At 45.4% G+C, this 20,047-nt stretch overlaps 1 protein-coding gene across 1 annotated transcript in view; it reads right to left on the bottom strand.

Moving 5' to 3' along the window:
• LOC126251780 (arylsulfatase B-like) overlaps window positions 1–20,047 on the bottom strand; it is a 128,606-nt gene that overhangs the window by 19,931 nt on the left and 88,628 nt on the right. The window contains exon 6 of the mRNA XM_049952402.1: window positions 9,393–9,553. Within this exon, the coding sequence (XP_049808359.1) occupies window positions 9,393–9,553 (161 nt within the window). The remainder of the gene's footprint in view (window positions 1–9,392; window positions 9,554–20,047) is intronic.

Genomic DNA, 20,047 nt, shown 5'->3' with positions numbered 1-20,047 from the left:
CACTAGTACAGAGTATATCCACCTTTCGCAGCAATGCAGGCTGCTATTCTCCCATGGAGACGATCGTAGAGATGCTGGATGTAGTCCTGTGGAACGGCTTGCCATGCCATTTCCACCTGGCGCCTCAGTTGGACCAGCGTTCGTGCTGGACGTGCAGACCGCGTGAGACGACGCTTCATCCAGTCCCAAACATGCTCAATGGGGGACAGATCCGGAGATATTGCTGGCCAGGGTAGTTGACTTACACCTTCTAGAGCACGTTTGGTGGCACGGGATACATGCGGACGTGCATTGTCCTGTTGGAACAGCAAGTTCCCTTGCCGGTCTAGGAATGGTAGAACGATGGGTTCGATGACGGTTAGGATGTACCGTGCACTATTCAGTGTCCCCTCGACGATCACCAGTGGTGTACGGCCAGTGTAGGAGATCGCTCCCCACACCATGATGCCGGGTGTTGGCCCTGGGTGCCTCGGTCGTATACAGTCCTGATTGTGGCGCTCACCTGCACGGCGCCAAACACGCATACGACCATCATTGGCACCAAGGCAGAAGCGACTCTCATCGCTGAAGACGACACGTCTCCATTCGTCCCTCCATTCACGCCTGTCGCGACACCGCTGCAGGCGGGCTGCACGATGTTGGGGCGTGAGCGGAAGACGGCCTAACGGTGTGCGGGACCGTAGCCCAGCTTCATGGAGACGGTTGCGAATGGTCCTCGCCGATACCCCAGGAGCAACAGTGTCCCTAATTTGCTGGGAAGTGGCGGTGCGGTCCCCTACGGCACTGCGTAGGATCCTACGGTCTTGGCGTGCATCCGTGCGTCGCTGCGGTCCGGTCCCAGGTCGACGGGCACGTGCACCTTCCGCCGACCACTGGCGACAACATCGATGTACTGTGGAGACCTCACGCCCCACGTGTTGAGCAATTCGGCGGTACGTCCACCCGGCCTCCCGCATGCCCACTATACGCCCTCGCTCAAAGTCCGTCAACTGCACATACGGTTCACGTCCACGCTGTCGCGGCATGCTACCAGTGTTAAAGACTGCGATGGAGCTCCGTATGCCACGGCAAACTGGCTCACACTGACGGCGGCGGTGCACAAATGCTGCGCAGCTAGCGCCATTCGACGGCCAACACCGCGGTTCCTGGTGTGTCCGCTGTGCCGTGCGTGTGATCATTGCTTGTACAGCCCTCTCGCAGTGTCCGGAACAAGTATGGTGGGTCTGACACACCGGTGTCAATGTGTTCTTTTTTCCATTTCCAGGAGTGTATTTGGTATATACCTCTCAATAGCTGTTGACAATATTTCCTTGACTTGGAACGACATCTGGCCTACGCTTGCATAGTCACCTTGCAAAGAGTGGAGACTGTCTCTGAGGAAGATGTCAAGCGAAGTTTTATTGGCTTTTTTAAAACAGATGTATTTTACTTTCTTTTTTAGTGGTTTTGGATGTTACAGTATTCATTGTATCTTGGGGTCAGTAATCGCTGTATATGTCATGATTGAGCCGTGGTAAAAATTGCTGTTTTGAAAAGCGCACCTCAGTGCGTAGTGTGAAGCAGTCGCCCTCCGGTTCTGGCGCTGGTGCCGCTGTGGCAATCGCAGCTTTGTGGGAAAGGGGAAAGGTTGCCTGTTCACGTGCATTTAAGGGGCGCTATGAGCTCGCTAGGCGGCAGGCGATCCTTATAGGCAAAACCACCCCTTCCTTACGCCTCCTATGTCACCGTCTATGGCCGTCCTGTCGCCCTAACCCACACCCTTAAGTACCTTGGCGTCACCTTTGACCGTGGCCCCTCCTGGACCCCCCACCTCCGGACAATCCAAGCCAAGGCACGCTCCCGTCTCCTCAAGCTCCTTTCTGGCCACACATGGGGTTTGGACCCCTCCACCGTCCTCCACACCTATAAATCCTTCATTCGCCCTATCCTCTGCTACGCCCATCCTGCCTGGATCTCCGCTCCTCCTACCTTCTACAAATCGCTTGAAATCCGTGAACGCCATGCTCTTCACCTCACCTATCATATCCGTCTCCCCTCTCCCACGTGGATCCTGTACGACCTTATTCCGTTCCCCCACTTCCTCCTTTTCCTCGAACGGATACGGATCCTCTACATCTCCCGTAAACTCGATCCTCCTTACCCGCTTGTCTCTCCCATCCTCTCCCGCCTCCGCTGCCGCGCCCGTATTTCCATGTCCCAAGCTGCTCTCCATCGCTCCACTCTCCCAAGCCGGCCAGCTCCCCCTCCCTGATGATGCCCTCCTCCATCTACCCCTCCTACCAACTTTGATACTCCCCTCCCTCTTCCTGTGCTTGTTCCCATGGGCACCCTCTCTCTCCCCCTTCCCTCCCTCCTCCCTTTCTCCCCCCTCCTCCCCTGGGCTTCCTCTACCCCCATACCTTCATTCCTCCCACCATCTCCTCTGCCATTGGCATCTTTGCTCTCCCCTCTCCCTCCCCCGCCACCTACTTCACCTCTTGGCAAGTCCCCGGACTCGCACACGTTAAGTGGAGATTCGCGCGCCGGAGATCATCGCCATCAGTTTCTCGTGTGTGCGCCATCATGTTGGTGATTTAGTGTTTTTCGCCGCCACGCTCCTTCGTTCACTTGTATCGCCTAAGTCATCAGTGTTTGTGCGCAGTGCCGACAGTTTTTCGTGTTTTTTTGTCGAGTGAGAACGGCTTCGTGTATTTAATTTTTGTCTCTGGTGTTTTTTAACCTCCAATCTGTTACTTTTCTGTCTTCTTTTTCCCATTTATTGTAATGCTTGTGGCTGAAGAGCGGAGTAGATTTACCCGCTGCCAGCCCACCTTGGTATGAGGTGAAAAATAACAATAAAGAAAAAAAACTCGCTAGGCAGTGAGTCGGGGGCAGTTGGTCAGCCGGGTCAGTGTGGGACAGTCAGTGTCTGTCTGTCGTCCGGATTGGTAGTATGTGTTAGGCCGCCAGTCTGCTCGAGTTTGTTCATGCAATGGCGGTTCGATTGATCGGTTGGTCAGTCGCGCACTGGGACACAAGATGACTTGTCCGTCTTGAGCGTCGGCCAGTGCGAGGTCGCCACGTTGGTCCAGTGGGCCGCGCCGAATAGTGGGGGGTAGTGGCTTCGCGACCGTCGCGGGAGCAACAAGAGCCAACCCACGACATCGTCTGGCCGGTGCGAGCTGCGACGCCATGAGACGGGAGATCGGCGCGCCTTCCTGCGTCCGTTGAAGCGGCTGGCAGCGGACGGTTCGGGAGAGCGTTTTGGGGGTGTTGCGCCACGTCTTCGCAAGACATCGCAGTTTATTAGAAGTTAAGTGACTCGTGATATGTTGTTTCATTTACTTGTTAAATTCTACTTGTTTTCTTGGTCAGTCTCTTGTTCCCAGCTTGCTCGTCTGTCTCTCAAAAAAATGGTTCAAATGGCTCTGAGCACTATGGGACTTAACAGCTGTGGTCATCAGTCCCCTAGAACGTAGAACTACTTAAACCTAACTAACCTAAGGACATCACACACATCCATGCCCGAGGCAGGATTCGAACCTGCGACCGTAGCAGTCGCGCGGTCGTCTGTCTCTCGTCCGCATTTGTTTGGCAGTTAGTGTCTGTCTGTCTGTTTGTCGGTCTGCCGTACGTTAATAGCTGCCTCTGTCATCTTTGTCGGATTCGGTGTTAACGAATTTATTGCTTGAAGTGTAACGGCCGAATTCCTGAAATATGAATTTTTCCTTGCCTGTCATCTTGAGAGGCGGTGTATGTGTAATGTAGAGCATGTTTGACTAACCTTGGATATTTTATGTAAGACTGCATTTCATGGGTTTTTATTTAAATGGTTATTTTAGTATATAAAGTTGCCACCCTTCCACCGTAAGGCTTTTCTTAGAAGTTAAAATCAAGTTGCATCCTCGGTGGCAAGTTATTCTTTTAATGTTAGTGTTTTGTACTATTTGCATTCGTTCTACGAGGTGCATAGTTTATGTGCTTGTGTGAGTTGTTAAAAATTTTTAGTTTAAAGTAATCTGGTGTGTTGCAGATTTGCACCAGTGTAGTCTTTCAGAGGTTGTTGTGAGCGGTCATGATTACGGCCGTGTCAAAAGGGAGCGGCAAGGTTCTTAGCCCGTAAACTCATACTGTCAAAAATTTTTTCTTTCTGCCTCTGAATAAGTTGTTACGATATATAGTGGATGCTTTCTGATTATAAAAAAAATTTTTAGAAACAAATTTCCATTTGTTGAAAGAAATTTGATTTGTTTTCAACAGTTACCCACTGGCAACTACTTCCACGCTCACATAGTGTGATTAAATGTGCTAATGTTCTTGATGAATCGCTGGTGAATAAAGTAAATTCTTAAGAAAAGGTTTTGAAAGTAAATTCACGGTTCAATGATGCTCCTTATTTGGTCAGAATTATTTATTGCTGACAAGTCAAGTACGTTTTTGCAATCATTTATACTTCGAGTGGCTTCCTGAACCAGGTGTTCAAAATAATTTTCTGAGAAGGCATTCAGTACGATCTTGGACACGTTTTATAGCTTATACCGATTTTAGACATGTATTTTCGTTAAATTATCGAGGGCAGTTTGAAGACACCACTAAATAAATTTGTATGGGTAGGAAACATATTCCAAATGATACTTAAGTTTTCTTTGAACTGTTCAGCAACTGCATTATCTGAGTAGTGGGGTCGGTAGAACAAACCAGTTATTAATTAATTCACAGGAGCTATCTACTTCAATTTTACTACAAGGTAAACTACTTCTGACGGAAATTAACACTCCATCGCCAAAGGTATTCAATCTATCCTTTCTGAATACGATTAGGTCCTTTGTAAAAATTTCGGCTGAATCTATTTCCGCATTTAGCCAGCTTTCGTATCTGTGACGATTTGAGATTCATTGCTATTAGCACTTGGAGCTCTGTTTTTAAACGCAGCTATGACAGTTTACAAATACAAGTTTCACTGTTCCTATGTTTGCCCTTTTACTGTGTTCGTCCTGCACCCTTTGATACTGACTCCCTTTCTTCACGGGCTCGTCACCCTGTAACCTAAAAAGCGCCCAGTTCCCTGCACACAGCCCCTGTTACCCATGTAGCAGCTTCCTGTGCGTATGTGCAATCTACATGGCTGCAGGACACTCTGAGATTCTGATTGAGACCCTCAACTCGGCCCTGTACCAAAGTCGGTTCTGTTCTGTCGATGACACTACAGATGGTGAGCTCCACCTTCATCTCACAAGCAATCTTTACTACCTTAACTAGCCGCTCGAAACCAGAGAGAACCTCGTCTGATCGTTAGTACCAACATGAGCCACCACCCTGTGTTCTTCATAGCATTCGAGAGCACCACTTCCACATCTGAGATGACTCCTGCCGGTATGCACACAGAATGCACATTGGATTCCTTCACCTCCTTCGCAGCCATATTCCTGAGGGGGCTCCCAACCACCAGTAATCTAACCCTCTGTGAATGCCTAGACCTTGCAGACCGAGAGAATTCCTCTGGAATAGGGTGACCGATTTAGTCTGTCTCAGGGACTTCGTCAGCCACAGATAGCACCTGAAACCTGTTCGTCCTACCAACCAGGAAGGCCCTCCCATCAGCCCCTCGGAAGTATTTCACTGCTGGCCACACCATGGAACAACCTACCACTCGACCACAGGTGAGGGATCAGCCACTGTAGGGACAGTACCAAAAATGGTCACAATAGTGGATCGATCAGGGACCCATTGGTCATGCTGGGCGTCGTTCGGATCGTCCTCTACAGCCCCCAACAATGATGCCCCTAGACAACAGCCTCAACCTGCATGAAAGAAGCCAACGCCACCTGGAGCTGTGATCGAAGGACCACCAGCTCGGCTCGCATCTGAACACAGCAGTCACAGTTCCTGCCCATACTGAGGACAGCCTGGTAAGGACACTGACACACATGAAACATAGGAGCTAAAGCAAAAGAACAATATCGAAATCTAAAGAAAACCGCTTTTTGTGAGAGTCTGTGTCAGCTTACAGTTCTCATAAATATAATTTGCAAACAAACGGGGTACTCGCCGTTATCTGTAGGGAGGAGCGCAGGTCCTCTCGGAATGACTGTATACCCGACCTGAAGACAAAAATCTCTGCGTGGTTAAAACTGAATCTGCCAGGAAATTGAGAAAGGCCAAAGGAGTTCTAATAGTAACTGCAAAAGATTCGTCTTAAGGAAGCGTTCCTACGAAAATATAATAGTGAAAACCACTCAAGACAATCGATCTCGGGTTTGTGTAGTACAGTTTCATGCCAATGATCACATAATATAAGGCTTTCGTAGCTGGGAAAGACTGATATCGTCATGAGGTACAATAAGGCGTGCTCACCTTTTTATTGGCAAAATGGTGCATTTCGTCCTGGATTTATGTAAATCAGAGAGCTTCATCTGAATAGATCAGCGAACTTCGCATATCGTGTTAAGCGGACTCGCCCCTAAATCCAACGAATATTCACATATATTAAGCCACAGGTTGTGGCAGTAACATGACGCAGTTTCACCTACTGTTAGCAGAAACATTAAACATTTTCATTGTTTCATAACGACGCATTGTTGTCCATGTTATGCAATTTTATTAGCCATTTGACTGCGGTCAACACTGTTAGCATCGTTTATTTGTCACTGATAATTTTGAAAAGTAGTGGTTCTTGGTCTGAAAACTTAGCCACAGTTCAGTCAGAATTTCAACATGGACCGAAATACATCACAAACAGATTCAAATATAAAATGAAAGTCGGGAACAGGTGATCCACGACGTTCTAACATCAGAAAGTACAGAATCCGTTGGACATGCTGTGGTGACAGACTTTGATCCATTCTCTTATTTTTCGTTTCTCTAGAATGACATATGTACCCCAAAACGTTGACTGTTGTATAATAATATCGTTTAATAGTTTCACCACCCTGAGGTGTTTATGAAATCTTCTCCCTGTCTACTGTAACAACCGAGAAGCTAAATTAGGCAGGCACACTGCCAGAAGTGAGGGCACTGGAATGGCCTCGTGTGTTATTATTTATTTATTTTTTTCTTGTATAAAACGCAATCATACCCACATCACACGACTCATAAATAGTCTGGAAAATGAAGATTTGTGTTCATCACATAAATATGAAAACCGATCTAACTTATTTTCAGTTCACACCATTGAATTCTTAAATTTTGTTTCCAACTAACGAATCATTACAGTCATTGGAGGGGGCTAGGATTTCTTCAGTGTTTTCTAGATTCTGTAGCCGGCCGGAGTGGCCGTGCGGTTCTAGGAGCTACAGTCTGGAGCCGAGCGACCGCTACGGTCGCAGGTTCGAATCCTGCCTCGGGCATGGATGTGTGTGATGTCCTTAGGTTAGTTAGGTTTAATTAGTTCTAAGTTCTAGGCGACTGATGACCTAAGCAGTTATGTAGCATAGTGGTCAGAGCCATTTGAACCATCTAGATTCTGTTTCAACATTTCATTAAGAAACAAAGAAAACACTTGTTATTCAACCTATCATCTTAAATTGAAGAACATATTTCACACAAATATAAGTAAGTAAATAATTAGCCAGTTTCTTCAAGCAACTGTCATAATGCAAGATTATCAAGTATGTAAGGTGCTTGGTCTCCGGAGAGGAATGCAGCAACCAGTCGCTTTTAAGGAATATTTGATTTATTGTCAGTACACAGTTATATGTTAATCGTACTTCCAGTATGAAATGGAAAAAAATTAGTTATTAATTTTAATGTAGTTCCTTACATTTTATAAATGCGATTCGTATCAAACATGCTGTAATGCGCACGTTTCAGATTTGAGGTAAGACATACTGGTAAAAATATACGAGTGTAAAAGAACGTTACGTTAAACTCTTTCCTTATTGTTTGCCACATATTACAGAAAAGAACAATTTAGAAAATAAGAAACTGTGGTTTTCATTGCTGCTTTGTCTCTCCAGTGCAAAAGAAGATCGGTGTGCAGGCTTTGGTGTACGTGTTTTGTTAATGAAATGCCTTTCCTTCTATGCTATACAGTCCTCCCCTGGTAGCTGAGTCAATCCTGAGGGCCCGGGTTCGATTCCCGGCTGGGTCGGAGGTTTTCTCCCCTCAGGGACTGGGTGTTGTGTTGTCCTTATCATCGACACGCAAGTCGCCGAAGTGGCGTCAAATCGAAAGCCTTGCACCAGGCGAAAGGTCTAGCCACACGGCATTTCCATTTATGCTATAAATGCACTTAAGTATTTCTGTAACGACATATGAGGATTATTTATGTGTAAAACAGTTCTGGACGTACATGATCGTGTGGAAGAGGCAAAGTTGTTCATTGGAATAACAGAGTCACCGATTTATAAAAAAAACTACAGTGTGAGAAAAAGCAATGGCTTTCGCTGCTCCTCTTCAACTACTTCCTAGAGAAGGTTGAGGGAATTTGTACTCGGATTGGAGAGTCGGCAATAAGCTGATGTATCAAGGAAGAAAGTAAAAAAGAATTCACATCAACTGGCTAGCGCTAGATGATGAATGCTATCAGAAACCTCTAGATAAACAGGCATACATTTCAACCAATGTCAGGCAAACAGATGGCAGAACGTCAGACTAAATATATGGCAAAACCCATACTTGTAGTCAAATTCATTGAGCTAGAGATTGGTCGAATTGGGAGAGTTAAGAAGTTCACTTACGGTGATGAGACATGTGAATGGATCAGAAAAAATCAGAAGTCAGTGACAAGGGATAGAATTATAAAGCTGGAAGAAGAATAGAATTCACACACACACACACACACACACACACACACACAGGTAAGGGATGTGTTGATTGGAAATACAGTATAAGGTCATCTGCGAAAACAGACTGTATGCAGCCAGAGAATGACCTCTCTACGAACTATAGTTTGAGGAATGAATAATTATGAGGAAAACCATAGGCACAGTGCCGACTTAACACAGATATAAACTGTGAAGCAGTTAACAGAATCTGGTAAAATTTCAGAGATTATGTGGAGGAGATAGAGGCAGGATTGGTGTTCCTTAGAAACCTGTATAGAGTAAATGGATTAACCAAGCAGATATTCAACTAATGCAAAAAGGAAAACGATGTTAGGCAATATTTAGAAAAAAACCGATCATTACTGAGTCCCAGAGTGCAGAATGAAGTAGATTTAGGAGCAAACTACACAATTTCGAAGATTCTGAAGCTGAAGGAAGACGTAGAAGAACTAAAGGAACAAGGACAGAACAGTAGAAGCAGGCTAGGGGACGCATGAAGGAGTGATGTAAGCAGATGAAACTGCAGATAAAAGAACAAAACAGAAATAAAGTTGCAGTAAGATCCAGAGTGGTCAATTAGTTTCAATAATAATAACAATAAATTAGATTTCGTAATCACCTGTCGTAACTGCAGTTACATTAACTCACCCCTCTGTGTGGGTAGTTGGAGCTCCAGTTGGGCTGATCCATCCCATCAGACGGCGCTCCATTGTCTGACACAAACACGATGATGGAGTTCTCCAGCATCCCGCGTTTCTCCAGCGCCGCCACCACGCGTCCCACAGACTCATCCAGCTTCCAGAGCACACCTACGGACATGCGAGCGAAAGTCATCAGTGTGAACCTGTGTGGGCACACTCTAAAATGAACAGACGTCTCCGCAAGTCACAGGGAGTGCACCTGCCGACGTCACTCTACACAGTTGGACGATCAGTTGTATGGCACAACGGGTCAACAGAATTCGAATAGGTTGTAATTGTAAACGCCCAAATTTTTCTGGATTGCGGTATATTCCACAATAGTTCCAAGTGTCTAAATCCATTGATAACAACATTATCGTTTGCTTGAATCGCCAATGAAATGTTGAATTCATGCTTGTTTCCATATAGCCTGCTACTGCCAATCCCTTGTTTATTATTTGTACTAGCATAGACATTCGGCCCTAGGACATTTTTAAGTTACTAGACTCAATTACTGGATGCACTACTGGTTATTTAGAGTTGATTATTGTTTCGTAAATAAAATCTGCCACAATTTAATTTTTTTCGGATCATGAGATAAAGGATTACATCAGCAGGAAGGGAAACTACACTCATGCTCATAAATTAAGCATAATGCTGGTACACGGTGAAACAACGATCTGGTGGGCAGTTTGCGGGATCACCTCGGGATATGACCATGCGGTGCATTTGACCTGCGGTCGTCGCACGGTGGCGCTGGCAGCAGTCCACGTACGCAGAGGTGTGATGGTGCATGTCAAAGTACGGTGCAGCGAGTAAGTGTGCAGACGTTTTCAGACTTGCTAATGGCGACTGTGTGTTGAAAATGGCTCAAAGAACATATATTTATGACGTTATGAGGGGTAGAATACTAGGGCAATGGAGGCTTGTCAAACACAGCAGGTCGTAGTACGGGCCCTCCGTGTGCCATAAAGTGTGATCTTAAGATTATGGCAACGATTCCAGCAGACAGGAAATGTGTCCAGGCGCTGCAGAACGGGAGGTCCACAGTGTGCAACACCACATAAAGACCTATATGTCACCATCAGTGCCCACAGACGGCCACGGAGTACTGCAGGGACCTTACCGCAGCCACTGGAACAGTTGTCTCCAGACACACAGACAACTGAACAGACATGGTATATTCACCCGGAGACCGGCAAGGCGCACTCCAGTGCTCCCTGGTCACAGGAGAGCCCGTAAAGCCTGGTATCAAGAACACAGTACGTGGTCATTGGAACAGTGGTCCCAGGTTATGTTCACAGACGAGTGCAGTTATAGTCTGAAAAGTGATTCTCGCCACGTTTTCATCAAGATTGAACCAGGAAAATTTAACGCCTTTGAAAGGAACTTGTATGGAGGTCGTGGTTTGGTGGTGTGGGGTGGGATTATGATTGGTGCACGTACGCCCCTGACAGAGGAACTGTAATAGGTCAGGTGCATCGCGACGTCATTTTGCACCAGTATGTCCACCTTTTCAGGGGTGCAGTGGGTCCCACCTACCTCCTGATGGATGATAACGCACGGCCCCACCGAGCTGCCATCATGGAGGACTACCTTGAAACAGAAGATATCAGACAAATGGAGCGCCTGCCTATTCTCCAGACATAAATCCCATAGAGCAGGTCTGGGGTACTCTCGGTCGACGTATCGCTGCACGTCTTCAAACCCCTAGGACGCTTCAGGAGCTCCGACAGACACTGGTGCACGACTGGGAGGCTATACCGCAGCAGCTGCTCGACCACCTGATCCACAGTAGGCCAATACGTTGTGCAGCCTGTGTACGTGTGCATGGAGATCGTATCCCATATTGATGTCTGGGTACATGCGCAGGAAACAGTGGCGTTTTGTAGCACGTGGGCCGGCCGGTGTGGCCGAGCGGTTCTAGGCGCTACAGACCGGAACCGCGCGACCACTACGGTCGCAGGTTCGAATCATGCCTCGGTCATGGATGTGTGTGATGTCCGTAGGTTAGTTAGGTTTAAGTAGTTCTAAGTTCTAGGGGACTGATGACCTCAGAAGTTAAGTCCCATAGTGCTCAGAGCCTTTTGACCCATTTTGTAGCACATGTGTTTCGGGGCGGTTTTCTTGACTTATCACCAATACCGTGGACTTACAGATCTGTGTCGTGTATGTTCCCTATGTGCCTATGCTATTAGCACCAGTTTTGTCTAGTGCCACGTTGTGTGGCACCACATTCTGTAATTATACTTAATTTACGTGCATGAGTGTACATTATCGTAAGAATGGCGTGTCTCTTTGCTAGTAGTACTTCTGAGAGAACGTTAATAACATAGTGAAATTGTGTGGCCATAGTAATTCTAGTTATATTAACTGTTGGTGAACTTCGAATAGCACAACATACTGCAACATTTCAAGTTAATCACCACTGGAGAGTATGTCGTGTTATGTAATTAGTTACTAACCGATATTGAGGACATATAAACTAAAGACTTCTACTGGTAAAAATTCAGAGTCCAACAACGGAAAGTAAAGGGAAGTTCAGCACTTCTACACCGGATGATTATAATTAAACTTTGTATATTTAACAAGTTATAACACGGAAACTAATTCCCGTGCGAGTACCAAACTTGGCAGCATTGATGTCCATGCGTCACAGCGCCACCGTCCAGTTCCGACTAAGACCACCAGCGGCCGTGATCACTCATCCCACACACCTGACCCGTCGCAGTGCACTTGTTGACGTGTCAACATGAGCTTGGACAGAAGTACCAGGGCACTGTTGGTGAAGCTCTAGTCTCAAAATAACAGTAGTGCTGTTTCAAGAATATCGTCTGCTGAAAGGATTACGGAAGGGTCCTCTTTCTCCTCCTGCTGGACGGAGCATGATGAAGAATTTCGAATCAACTGGAGAACTGGCCTTCGCTCCGGGAGGAAGCCGACGACCGGTTGATTAAATCGCTGTCGCTATGGCGGATCGTCAGGCAGTGCGCGTGCTGTGTCTCGACAACTGAAAACCCCGTGGTCCACTATACGGTAGGTGCTTCGAACCATTCACAAATGGTATCCATCAAGATCCACATCGTACAGTAGCTTGCACCATAGGACGCTCAACGACGTGTTGACTTCGCTGTCCATTTTTCGCGAGGATTGAAGTTGACGAGGGCTGACCCTGGACAGAAAAGACTCATTTTTCTCTGAAGGGTGAGATGAACACACAGAATTAGCGAGTGTGGGTATCAACACCTACAGTCACTGTGCATGAAGTTCTTCTGTATGGTGAACGTGTCACCGTAGGGTGTGCCTTCACGGCTACGTTGATCCTTGGCCCATTCTTTTCTGAACAGGTTGTCGCTCAGTGACCAGAGATGTACAGATGCGGCTGACCAGCATTACTGCGATATGCTTCGCCAGCAGGAGAGAGACGCATTGAAATCGTTTTCATGTAAGATGGGGCTCCAGTGCACATCACTCGTGAAGTTCACCTGATTCTCCGAAACGCATTTGGAAACGATCGAATTATCAACCGATTGTTTCCAAATTCTTGGCCAGCACGATCACCTGCTCTCACTACCTGTGATTTCTGACTGTGGGGCTGCCTGAAGGACAGGATCTACCAGGAGAACATCTGCAAATGTGCTGATATGAAGCGCAGCAAATCAAGAGAGATAGCCAACATACCTACGGACATGCTTCATTCTGCTGTGTAGAATGCAATCCTGTAATTTCAGACTCTTCGGGACACTGATGGGCGTCATATTGAGCCCCTTTTATATCAGTAATGGTACCGGTATGTAATGGGATGATGTACCCTAACAGCACATTAAAAGTTTTTCAGTTGATTCTTCATAACAGCCGGCCGCTGTGGCCGAGCGGTTGTAGGCGCTGCAGTCCGGAACCGCGCTGCTGCTACGGTAGCAGGTTCGAATCCTTTCTCGGCCATGGTTAGTTAGGTTTAAGTAATTCTAGGTCTAGGGGAGTGATGACCTCAGATGTTAAGTACCATTCTGCATTACTTCTCTTCCCCAGTTCCTTGAAATTAATGCTGACAACTATGATCCTCATAGGGTAGATAGGTTCCGTGTTATAACGTGTTAAACAGGGAAAGTTTAATTATAACCACCTGGTATAGGAAGGTGTGTGGCACTCAGACTTGGAACTTTGATAGTCTCCGTGGCACAATCTTTTCCACTTTCGGTTTAAACAAGTACTTCTCGTGTGTGTACGCCAGCACCTATATAAAAATTTTGTGTGTTATCTCGTAGCAAGGCCTCTAAATTCATTCCGTCGTTTCTCGAAATTTTTCCGCCTATTTTTGGGCTGTTCAGAGAACTTGTAAGTGTTTCAGCAGTAGAGTGAGATCATCGTGCGTTTTTCGTGTTTCAACCATACTCTGGACCTGTATTCATTTGCGTTTGTTGGATGAGTCAGGACTTTTAATTGTGTTCAACACAGTTGGGAATGAAATTTTTTGCTTTGTAACGAACAGCAGTGACTTGTTTTAATTCTCTAACAGTCGAAAAAGATTTATTTTGAGTATCCGCGCTCACGGTATGCGCCTGTGAATGGTGGCTGTGATATTTATTTAAATACACAACTACTTTATCACACTATGCCCCACCAACATTAATTGGTTGTAGCTTTTCCCGCCTCCTTTCCTCCATTCAGGTATTGTGATGTTCCAGGAAACTGTGTTCTACAACAGTACCTTCTGAATTGGCATTGACGAATGAGTCCTCCCTCCCAGTCAACAAACGGCCGAAAACAGTAATTGTGCTCGCACTTTAGATCAGTCTGTGATACCAGAGACGTACTTTACAAACATGTTATTTTGACAGTCGAATGGACTCATCCCAACTGGCACTCACGTCTTAATTTATCTCATGACACAAAGAACAATGATAACAGGAAATCATGTAGCTTCGGATATATCCAAATTACAAATTATTAAACTTAAAGGTGTTGGACACGTTATGATTGCACATAATCCTGGTCAGGGATTCCAATCATGCAACCAATTACAGGAGGTTTAATGTAGCAAACGAAATGTGTTGTGGAGAAACCCTTTTCACATGTGCTGAACGTAACATAAAGTGACAGGAGAAATAACTGACTAGTCAGGATAGCAGCTTTTGCTACTAATACGTAATGCATTCAACAATATCACAGCGTCGGAGTTGTTAGATCTCTGCAGATCAACAATTCCGTCCAGTCCTTTCTGCTCTCGCATTTTTGTACTAGTCTAATAATTAAAAAAAACTGTGTGTTCTGCCTTACGGCAGGCCTAGTCATGGGGGAAGCCTAGTCAGAGAGGCCCACAGCATGAGTGTCTAGAGAATTGATCCCAGTGGTGGTTTCCCGTTGGTCCCCACTGTGATGATGGAATGATAATGAGGACAACACAACACCCAGTCCCTGAGCGGAGAAAATCTCCGACCCAGCCGGGGATCGAACCCGGTCCCCTTGGCGTGATAGACCGCCGCGCTGACCACTCAGCTATCGGGGCAGACACTGATAACTAGGTATGCTAGAAAAAAAGCCCCTTCCGAATGATACGGAAATTGGTATATGTGATCTGAATGTGCAGACAAACAAATCATTACAATTTCAGAAAAAAATTGGCGATTTATTCAAGATAAAGAGCTTCACAAACTGAGCAAGTCTTTAACGCGTTGGTCCACTTCTGACCAAATAAAAGGCAGTTATTCGCCTGGCACTGATTGACAGAGCTGCTGGATGTCCTGCTGAAGGATACAGTGCCAAATTCTGTCCATGTGGCGCCTTACGTCGCCACAGTCCCAAGTTGGTTGGAAACGTTCTCCAATAGTTCTCAACTGGGGAGAGATCCAGAAACCTTTCTGGCCAAGGTAGGGTTTGACAAGGCCGATCACAAGGAGTGGAAACTCTTGCCTTGTGCGGACTCGCACTATCTTTCTGAACTGTAAGCCTAGGGTGGCTTTCAAGGAACAGCAACAAAACGGGATGTAGAATATCGTCGACGTACAGCTGTGCTGTAAGAGTGTTGCGGATGGCAGGCGAAGGGCCAGTGGTATGTTGTGAAGCGACACCCCGCATCATCACTCGTAGCTATCGGGCTGTATGGCGGGCAACAGTCCAGCTTGGTACCTCACCAATGTCCGGGGCGTATCCAGGTACGCCTTCGGCCTGGAATCTCATTGGCTCTAGTTTTCAGTGATGCGTCCCGCTTCGAACCCAATCACGATGACCAGGGAAATGTGTCATGAGAGGCCCCAGGTAGTTGTGGGATACGAAGTTGACCGTCGCCCACCGTACGGCCCCTACAAACACAAGTGATGGTTTGGGCTGCCATCTCACTTCATAGCAGGGCCCGTTTGGTGGTCAACCTAGGCACAGACAGCACACGGTATGTCGACGATATTCAACGTCCCGTTTCGTTGCCCTCCATGCCCTTCTGTTCAGCAGCTCTTTATTAGTTACTCAACTTACCCACTGCACCACATTTCAAAAGCTTTTATTCTGTTTTTGTCTAAAGTGTGTATGATCCACGTTTCACTTCCATACAAGTGTGCAACACACTCCGTAAAGACTCACTAACATTTGGATCGATGTCAACAGACTTTCCTTCTTCTGGAACGCTTTTCTTGCCATTGCCAGTCTACGTTTTAAACCCTCTCTACTTCGGCCATCGTCATTTACTTTGCTGCCCAAACAGCAAACCTCAGCCACTTCTTTAAGTGCCTTCTTTCCTCATCTAGTTCCCTCAGCATCGTCAGGGTCCATTCGATTACATTCCTTACCTTTCTATTGCTTTTGTTGATGTGGTATCGATAGCTACGATGCCATAACGTAGGTGCGCTCTGCAAGGTTGGCACTACGACACCGACACCGACGACAGAGTCCCCTAGCTGGTGCCGTGTAGCTACACGAGCGCCGCTCCAGATTCAGTCCATTCGATTCCGAGCCGACGACCAAGCAACTTAGCTTCTACTTCATAGGGAGCTAGCCATTACAGACTGTGTTATTTCAGTTACGTCAATGGTAGTTTGTCCAAATACTAGTAGCTGATAGCGTTGATACCTGTATTGCTTCGAACCTACGTGCTCATCTCAGCCAAAGTACGTAGTAAGACCACTTTTAATTGCAGTACCAAGTGTTCTACCTCACCTGCTCGTCCTAGCTTCCTACATACGGCCTACCCTTTAGTTTTCAGGAGCAGACCCATAGCTGCCTATCCAGGCGGGATACAAAAGTTGATGTTCATCTTATATCCTTCTTTCGTTACACTGTTCAGTCCATTCAGCTGCTCTTGCAAGACCTGTGACGGAATTACAATGTCATGGTCAAATCTCATTCCCTTTATTTCTTCTCCATGACCTTTATTTCCTTGTCAAAATTTAATAAAATTCACTAAAAACGATTAAATAAACTTCTGTGATCGTTTGGTAACAGCAAATACGCACACGAATTGTTCACATCGTCGAAGTAAGATAGGTACAATCAGATGCTTAAAAGCTTAACAGACATATTTCACAATTTATCGCACATTAGAATATACTTAGTACTTATCAGACAATTTTTGCAGTCCTTGATTTAGTTGTGACATAATTTAAACTTGATGTACGTTATCATACACAACTAAATTAACGTATAAGACAATGTTGCCCGCTATCTCATGTCAACCTTCATTGGTTAGTGATAGCCTCCACTGTCAAAACTTTCCTTAAAGACATGAAAAGCGCAAGGATTTGCTCGGGGAAATCAAAATATACGCTGCTACATCAATTCCACGATGGACGTAGAGGCGAAGGCTGTCTTGCCTTTCTTTATCGTCCTTCGCCACCAAAAAGCTAATTGACGTCTTAGGAGCAATGGTTAGCGAAAATCGACCTACACGGACCGATATCTGAATGCTAGACACTGCCACCTCCTAGAAGAGAAAAGATCTTTCCTGAGGACCTTGGTAATTCGTGCGGACACCATTTCAGACATTGGTAACATGACGCAAGAATTGTGTCGCCTACGGCTACAACAACCTACAAATTTCGGAAGCCTTTTCCGAAGACACTTCAGGAGCGAGCTGCTGAGGAGGACACGAAGAAACTTGTGTTTTTGCTTTTCTACGGTTCAGTGACAGAGAAAACCGTGAATTTACTTTCAAAATCCTTTCTTAAAAAATTTACTTTATTTACTAACGATTCATCAAGAACATTAACACATTTAATCACACTATGTGAGCGTGGAAGTAGTTGCCAGTGGGTAACTGATGAAAACAAATTAAATTTCAACAAACGGAAGCACCCTCTAAACATCAAGTTACAATTTATTCAGAGACAGAAATAACTTTTTTTTTTTTACACTGAAAGTGCAACTTATTTTTAAAAGAAAACTCTTACGGTGGAAGGGTGTCAACTTTATAGACTAAAATGACCATTTAAATAAAAACCCATGAAATGCAGTCTTACACAAAATGTACAAACATGCTCTGCATTGCACATATAAATCCTCTCAAGATTATAGGCAAGATAAAAACATATTTCAGTAATTCGGTCTTTACATCTTAACGTTAACACCGAATCCGACAAACATGACAGACGCAGCTATTAACGTACGGCAGACCGATCGACCGACAGACGGACAGACACTAACTGCCTAACAAATGCGGACGAGATACAAACTAGATAAGAATACAAGCACGTGAAACTTTTATTAAGTTATATCGCCGTGAGAGCATGATTATTTCAATTTTTTAAGTTTACCGTCCGGTTCTCAATGTCTTCGCTGGCAGTGAATGTCTATGTAGCTGTAAGTCATGAACCAATTGATGAGGTTAACCTTCTGGAACATCCACTAATCGTGCATACATTGATAAAATTAAAAGAAATATTCTAAATAAAAAAATATCATTATAGTGTTATAGGGAATGATCTTCAGAATGTACCTAAGTATCGAATATACTTGTTACCTTTTCTTTATGCTTCTCTACTTATATGACCTATCTGTATATGGTTCTGATGAGGTTAAATTAATTTACAAAATATTTCGGCTCTTTTTGTACGTGAAGTAATCCATCTAATTTCTATGTAAAGCATGCAACTCCATGGGGTGGCCAAGTAAGCAGTTGTATCACTGTTGATTATACGGAACCTTGGTGATGTTACTGTCATCTTCTGTAAGATACGTCCATTTTAACCTACTTACTGTGGTGAAACTTTTGTGTCTCTCTACAGTCTTTACCCCCCTCCCTCCTCCCACACTCATTTTTATTACGAAACTAACAACTGTTCTATACCTAAGGGCATGTCCTATCATGCCACCCCCATCTTTTAGTCAAGTATCACGTTAAATTGCTCTCCTAATTCGATTCGGTACCGTACCCATCTTCGCCATTCTTGTGTAGCATCAGATTTCTGATGCTTCGACTTCGATTTGTTTGTGCTATTAATAACTTCTGCGTAAGGCTACCAATTCAGGCAAAGACTTTCAGAAAATATATTCAGCACTTAACTTTTTTTTTGGTGAATCACCAGTCAGTTTTCTCTCCAGATAGCAAAACCAGTGTACCATTTAAGACCACAAATTGTAGAAACTCCAACGTAAGATGTTAGCTCAGGAAGTGTCAATCTTTTGTTGGCATAAATACATCTATTTATTTGGCGGTACAGAATCCTAATCTCTCTTCAAAGCACGCACGTTTCCCAGGGCTCCCGAAATTCTTGAAAACAGCTCTGAAATGCCTTTTGGGATCATTCGACTCGTCGGTTTTTTCTTTTTGCATGGTGTTTCTTGATGACTCTAATAGTGTTCCTTTCAGGCGTACTTTCAGCATCAGTCAGAGATGGATTAATTCTGTGGGGGAGGGGGGGGGGGATAGGCCTCCTGACTATCAGCTGCAATGTATGAAGCAAATGCGCGGAATGGGCGGGTGCGTTATCCCGATGGAGCTGCCAAGTGTTTTCTGGCCATAGATTCGGTCGTTTGCCCCGCACACCATCATGAGGGTAACAAGCGACGTCCTGGTAGAATTCCTTTGTGATGTTTTGGCATTGCGATGCTTATCCTTGATGCAGTACTCCTACAGAGTCGAAGAAAGCGGAAAACATGACCTTAACATTACTATGAAGACTGCATCTTGGTTCCTGGGCCGGTCGTACCCGCAGAAGTACATCTCACTGCCTGTGGTCACAGTCTTCAGGCACTTGGGGCAACTTTTTTGATTGTGTAGCATGAGGAGCGCCGGCATAAATTTCACGGACAATGTCCCCATGCAAAAATCATGGTCAAATTTTAATGTACCGATCCGCTGTTCAGATTAATGTCAGTTTAAAGTCCTCGCACTGTGATACGATATTCTTCAACAACAAAGTCCGCATTGCCTCAATGACACTGTCATTTCGGCTCGCTTACGCTCAGCCTGAACGCGGTTCGATGTCTACCGATGTGCGGCCATCTCTGAACCTGTTGCACAGCTCCCGCGTCCTTGTGTTTCTCATTTCATCTTCTCCGAAAGCCTGTTGAATTTTGATTCCCTTTATTCCCATTTGGGTATGGCCAACGTTTTGTCAACGTTTGATGTAATATCGCTCCTCAGTTTGTTTCGTAATTTTACAGCTTATTGGAATCCGACAAGCCCTCACTATACGT

This window comes from Schistocerca nitens, chromosome 4, assembly GCF_023898315.1.
Source record: "Schistocerca nitens isolate TAMUIC-IGC-003100 chromosome 4, iqSchNite1.1, whole genome shotgun sequence".
NCBI classification, from domain to species: Eukaryota; Metazoa; Arthropoda; class Insecta; order Orthoptera; family Acrididae; genus Schistocerca; species Schistocerca nitens.
The sequence above is the reverse complement of the archived record's forward strand: the minus strand, read 5'-3'. Positions and strand labels throughout refer to the sequence as shown.